Here is a 6860-nt window from a genome sequence, read left to right on the forward strand (position 1 = left end):
TGTGTGTGTGTGTGTGTGTGTGTGTGTGTGTGTGTGTGTGTGTGTGTTGATAGGGAGGGAGCCTAGAGAGTCTCATGCATGCTAAACAATCTACCACTACAGCCCAGCTTTGGCAACAAGAAGCCCCATGCCCCATGTCTGAGCAGCAGTCTCTCTAACCCCTTACATGTTCTTTGATCTTTAGTAGTCTTTATCCAAGGGCGGGCATTAGCCTAATCCCCACAGTTAACTAAGACTTTCAAATCAGAAATGGCTTTTCCTTCATTTGTTATAATGGCATCTATACAAAGGGAACTTCCCTTTTTGTTAACTTGTATGAAAAAGTTAATTAATTTATTCTCCTTCAGGCTACACATTAAAATATATATAGTTCCCATTTATTGAGCACTTGTTGTATGCACTGGAACTATGCAAAACACAGTCCATGGACTCTTCTGTTTGCTCCTCCCAACTCCTTGGTGATGTGTAGGAACTGTTATCCCAACTGGAGACAAGAGATGGAGGCCCAGAGAAGTTAAGGACTTTGTGCCAGGTCACATCACGGCCAAGTAGTGAAGCTAGTGCCGGAACTGCAGCGTATATGTGCTCAGCACCAAGTGGCTTGTGACTTGCAGCTTCTGTGGTCCTTGGTAGAAAGGTATAAACTGCCTTTCCTATTTATCTGCTAAGTGGCCCACAGCTTGTGCACTTTTAAAGCCCATTAAAATTGCTCCCTGTTTACAATATAAATACAAAGCATGCCAGTCAGCGTCACACTCAGTGTAACCAAACAGTTATGGTGGGACTGTATTACACAGTGATATGAACTTTCCTTTAAAAAATGTTCTTTTCCACTTGTATCTTAATAGTGTCTCTTTAATATTTATTTTATCATTGTAACTGTAGTCTAGGGCCAAGCTTAGAAAGGCCTCACCACATGTGAGGTCCTTAGCCTTCCATGCCCTGGGATCTGTTCTTTGTCTTGCCCCTTCAAGCTACAGTCCCCCTGCCTCCAGGAAAGTCTGGACAACCCCAGACCCTGATGAGAGGCAGGGGTAGGGCCTAGGAAAAGCATCCCCTTTTCTGGGCAGAGGCTTCTTCTACAGCTTCAGGTTACCTGGCCTCCAACTTGCCTGAGGCTTCATTGCTAGCCTCATGTGTATCTTTTTTGTCCCTTAAACTTCAGGGCAATAGCAGCTCGCTGCCACTCCCATCTGGAGACTGCCTTACTGCCCATGGCCTTGCCACTACCTTGGCAATCCTTTCCCTGGTTTAGTTTTCTGTGATACACACAAGTAGAGCTGTTCCCAGGAAGGACCTGGATGGATACTGTGTAGCCCCCCATGTGTGCCTGCAGTATTTTATATTGCCTTCAGAGATGGAGACAGTGGATGTGGTCACTGGGTTAGAACCCCCCACGCTCACGGTGGCAGTGCTGTGGGGGAGGATCTTGGTAGGAGTTCTAACGCTCTGTTGTGCTTCCAGCTGGGTCACTAGAGGGCTCAGTCCTGCCCAGTTTGATTCTGTCCTTTTCTTCGATGCTGCAACCTGGGTCAGCAGCTTGGCTTCCCAGCTAGATCTCTTATAGAACTAACCCAGCTCCAGCTTGAGCTGCAGTTTCTGAGGGTCCAGCCAGTTGTGTCCTGCAGTTCAGTGGCCCTAGGCTCCAGTCTCGTCTGCCTCCTGTATGTGTTGTTAGTCTCTGAGAGGGTCAGGTGACAGATTATGGAATAAGCAGGTGGTTCCATCTACAGAGAGAGCACAGAGACAGTGTTTCTGATCCTGAGCCAGCAGTTATCTTCTTTAAAACCCAGAAATCATGTGAGCAAGGGAAATACATCCAGCCACTGGGCTGGCCCTGGACGTGAGCTTTGTTGTGTCTCAAGTGTATTTTAGGGCTGGAGAGAGGCTCGTGGTTATGAATGCTTGTTCTGCAGAGGACAAGTTTGGATCTCAACACCCATGTCATATGGCTCACGGCCACATGTAACTTCAGCTTCTGAGCATCTGACACTGTCTTCTGGTCTCCACATGCATGTGCATACACACACACACACACTCACATATACACACACATATACACACTCACACACATACACTCACATACACATACACACACACACACACACACACGAAATCTATTTTTAAAGGTAATATTTTATCTGTGGTCCCTGAGTATAAGAAGTATGCCCATGCGATGCTCATCTGTGACAACCTGCTCTTTTCCTCCATTACAAGCATAGTCTTATTTATATAGCTAAAACATAACTGAAAAAACACAAGTAACTGCAGTAGACAGTGTGTATTTGTGTGTTGTGTGTGTGATGTGTGGGTGTGGGTGTGGGTGTGGGTGGGTGTGTGTGTATATCCAGGCGCTCTGGGTGTCTTAAGTAACTTCAATTTACTAACCCTCGCCCCTCCTCCCCTGCCCCAGCCCTTTCTTTTCAGAAGACACATTTAGACAATCACCATTCACCTCCAATTCAAAGGATCTGCTGCCTGGTGAATCTGTGCTGCACGGAAGAGTCTCTGCCCCAGGTAAGGACACATTGCTGACTTTGCTTCCGCCATTGGGTGCTTGAGAACAGCTTTCCTGAAATGTGTGTTTTCAGTTGCTCGTGGCTTAGACACTGCAGCCATTCCTACGAGGGTGGGTTTTAGAACCAAGGGGGAGATACTGTTGAAACTGCCACAAAAGTGCATTAAAATAAAATGCAGACTGTGTAACTCCGTTGTCTTTGTTTTAAGATCTGTACATGCATTCCTTGCTGGCATTTGCCCATGTAGTGGATTTCTTTTTCTTTAACATAGAGAACAAGGGCAAGGAAATGGCTCAACCAGTAAAGTTCTTGATGCACCCTCCTGAGGACCTGAGTCTCATGCCAGCTCACACATATTCTGAGCCACAGTGCTCACCTGTAGTCCCAGGGCTACACAGACGAGATGAAGGACCCCTGGGGCTTGCTGGGCAGCCAGCCTACCCAAGTCGGGCATCAGGTCCGTGAAAGACCATGTGTCAAAAACTAAGGTGGAGAGCAATTGAAGAAGACATTTGGTGTTGAGTTCTGAACTACACACACACATGTGTACGCACACACATATGTACACACACATATGTACACATACACATACGTACAAAGAGAGAGAGAGAGAGAGAGAGAGAGAGAGAGAGAGAGAGAGAGAAGGAGGAGGAAGAGGGAGAGAGAGAGAGAAGGTATAACATGAAAATAATGTGTCTTCTGTGTTGTCAGTATTTCAGGAAGGCAGTGAGAGATGGGGGAGGCTGGATAAGAACTAGCTGCAGCCTGTGGCCTCCACAAACACCTCTATGTATGTAGAGGGGACACAGCCAGCAGACTTGCCTCCCAGATTCCATGTCTCTTCTTAGCCACAGCACTGACTACATCCAACCACTGACCCTCCTCACAGTCTCAGCCACCAACATGCAATCCCCGACCTGTCTGTTACTTCTCTTCTAGAGTAAACGAGAAAGTATGCTGTCCTTGTATTATGGCTCACCTGTCCCTCAGGATGTACGTGTGCGTGTATGATATGTGTGTGTTCGCAATTATTATGGGGCATTTGAGAACCCGTTACCTGCTCTCCCATCCCACCAGCATCCTTCTCTCCTGGATGTTGACAGTCACTCAGAAGCATGCCATGGAACCCAGTCCCATGCATTTGAGCCTGAGAGCAGAATGGGAGACGGAGGCTGTGTGTGTGTGTGTGTGTGTGTGTGTGTGTGTGTGTGTGTGTGTGTAGGAAGAGTTTCAATCAGGGTCATTGGCTCTGTAATTCTTTCCGAGATCTAGTCTAAGTACCGTCCACCCCCACCCCCAGGAGCTCTGTTTCACAGACTATTGAGAGCTGAATAACTTGCAGTGTTGACAAAGTCCAGTGGCTTCTTCTGAAGTGCTGCTGTGGACACCACAGTGTGTGCCACGAAGAGCTGGACGTCTCCCCTTATGTAACCAAGAAGTGCTAGGCAGAGCCATGTCTTGTCTCCACACAGCCAACCAGAGTTTAGCCATTTTCTTTGGCTCTGTGGGAGGGGCATTTCTTTTCTGCCCCTAGAGGAAATATGGTCATGCAAGAAGACATGATATAATGATTGGTTCTAAGGACTGAGGAAATTCTGCCTAGTTTTCTATCTTTCTTCTTAGGCAGGGCCTCTTGGAGCTACTGCTGGCTTCCTACCATGTCATTTGAAGAGCTATTATCCTGGTCCCCAAAAGTATTGCCCTGCTGTTAAGTTGATGGATTGTGACTGTCTAATGTCAAAATAACTGCCTAGGAATTGCCTGCCAGAATGCTGGGACCCATACTGCCAGTATCCCATGATGTATATATAAACCCTGCATTGCTGGCTTCACATCTGACTTAGCTGTGTTTAAAAAGGTCTTATTGGAGGGGTTTGGAGGAGCCAAACCAATGGACAGTTAAGTGTGCACTGTATGTAGGAGTTTTCTATGGTGATAGCTTTGCATTACATGTTAGATGAACTCTCACTTTAAAGCTAGCTCTTATTTGGAGGGAGATAGAGTGAACATCACTGGGATTTGAAACCTGAAAATCGACCCTTGTAAAGAGCAATCAACCTGCTGTTGAACAGAGAGCCCTCTCTAGGCAGCTAGAAACCCAAGGAGCCTCATGTGTTCACGTTACTAAGTAAATGAAGAAGGGTGAACTTGGTTTTTTGGTGTGGAAGGTGAAAATCCTCTGGAAATAGAAGTCAAATGAGAAGATTTAAAACACTGTGGACATGTACTCCTCAGCTGAAGGCAGCACTGTCAGGAGAGCCCCAGTGACCCCCTAACTGGAGAAGACTAAAGTCTGCAGTGTAGAGACACTGAGGCAAGCACTCTTACTTCATGTCTGTACTGTGCAAATGGCCACCATTTCCTTATGCCAGCTCCCTGGTCCCTTAATATGGCTCCAAAAATAGAAGCCTCACAGATCTCTTTGCTGTGACCAAATACCTGACAAGAAGCATCGTATAGGAGGGTTCAGATGGGACGGCTGCTGTGGAGCAGAAGGCAGGGAGTTAGGAGGTCCTTGGCCTGAAACATCCGCTTTCTCCTTTTCTCAGTTCAACTTTGAGAGGCTGTGCCTCCATTCACGATGTGCCCATCGCCTCCTCAGCTGACGCCCTGTGGAGAAGCCTGACAGACATGCCCAAAGACTACCTCACTAACGCTCACATGCTCCCAAGTGTCCCAGCACAGACGGAGGTCAGAAGGTGGCTTGCAAGAGTCAGTTCTCTTTTCCAACATTTGGGTCTCAGGGGTCAAGCCAGGTCAGCAAGCTTGGCTGCACCCCATGGACTGTCTCATTGTCACTGAAGAGGGTTCTTAGTCTAGAACTAGGGTTCTTAGTCTAGTCAGGTTGAAAATAGGAGATAGCAATCATATCCACCAACCAGTGTTTGTGATGAACTATTTTAAATTATTGTTTTAATTTTTATTTTATGTACATTGGTGTTTGCCTGCGTGTATGTCTGTGTGAGGGCATTGGATCCCCTGGAACTGGAGCTACAGACAGTGGTGAGCTGCCATGTGGGTGCTGAGAATTGAACCAGAGTCCTCTGGAAGAGCAGCCAACACTCTTAACTATTGAGCCATCTCTCTAGCCCCTTGAATGAACTATTTTTAAATTGTGTTGCAGGAGTTGTTAGAAAAAGTGGCAGCAAGCTAGCTCCTGGCCTGGCCACCATGTTGCCTCTCTAGCTTCCCGCACTAACAGCAGGCCCAGCTGGCCAGGAGCACAGGGACCCACGAGATGTTGGCACGGCTCCTGCTTCTGTAGGTCAGCTCCATGGACTCCACGGTTCTAAGCATGGACCTTGGGCCAACTCTACCACCCCAGACAATAACTGCCATCCTCTCGGTACCTAGTAGAAATAAGACCCTTAATGCTTAAAGATTAACCAAATAGATTTATATATCTGAAAATACTCAATACACAAGATGCCCACACACTTAGAATTGTTAACCCAATTACCTAACTTTGATAAGAATAACTACCTTGGACTGCCAGAGACACACGGCCATCCGAGGCCATCTTCTCTCCTCCTCCTCCTTCCCTTCTTCTCTTTTCCTTCCTCCTCCCAACTCCTAGCTCCACCTACCTCTTCTACTGCCCAATGGCATAGCTCCACTGCAAATACAATAGGCAGGAAAAGTCCTGCAACAAAGTTGTCTCCATTAGGTTTAGTGAGAATCTAATTTATAGGACAAGGAGAGTTGATGCATTCTGCTACTGAAATATTAGGTAATCCAGCCCTGCTCCCGTGCTGCTGTCGGACCCTACTTAAACAGTGGTGTGTACCACGTCACCATCCGGAAAGCAGAAAAGGTGTGGGTCTCAAAATACATCTGGACCCAAGGGTATCACAGAGATATTCTCAATCCACACCTGGGCCCACTAAATCCAGTGCTAGGAACAAAGAGGCTGACACTTCAGTTGAGGATCTTGACAGATCTAGAGTGAGTTGTGGGTGCCTCTAGAAAACCCTGGATGGCCGTTGAGGAGCAAAATGCTGAGTCACTGGGGAAGATGGGATTTCACAAAGAAGCTTCACAGAGAGTGTTCACAGTCCCAGGATGGCATCACTGGTGAGAGCTTGGATAGAGATGGGAGACAGGGCCAGAGAGTTGACTGATCTGGGAAAGTGGTCAGTTTTGCAATCAATAGGATGGTACAGAGATTGCAGGTAGCTGTGCAGAAACAGGGAGACCAGGAAGGAGATGTCTGAGGAGAGGCAGGGGTAATGATGTCTGAGGAGAGGCAGAGGTGAGGATGTCTGAGGAGAGGCAGGGGTGAGGATGTCTGAGAAGAGGCAGGGTGAGGATGTCTGAGGAGAGGCAGGGGTGAGGATGTCT

General features: G+C 47.3%; 1 protein-coding gene across 5 annotated transcripts in view; it reads left to right on the forward strand.

Annotated features, from left to right (window-relative positions):
• Positions 1-6860, forward strand: part of Znf827 (zinc finger protein 827) — a 161734-nt gene that overhangs the window by 104973 nt on the left and 49901 nt on the right. For all 5 annotated transcript variants that reach the window (XM_028753389.1, XM_028753390.1, XM_028753391.1 and 2 more), the window contains exon 8: positions 2414-2517. In XM_028753389.1, the coding sequence (XP_028609222.1) occupies positions 2414-2517 (104 nt within the window). The remainder of the gene's footprint in view (positions 1-2413; positions 2518-6860) is intronic.

Source organism: Grammomys surdaster, unplaced genomic scaffold, assembly GCF_004785775.1.
Source record: "Grammomys surdaster isolate TR1022 unplaced genomic scaffold, NIH_TR_1.0 125947, whole genome shotgun sequence".
Taxonomy (NCBI): Eukaryota; Metazoa; Chordata; class Mammalia; order Rodentia; family Muridae; genus Grammomys; species Grammomys surdaster.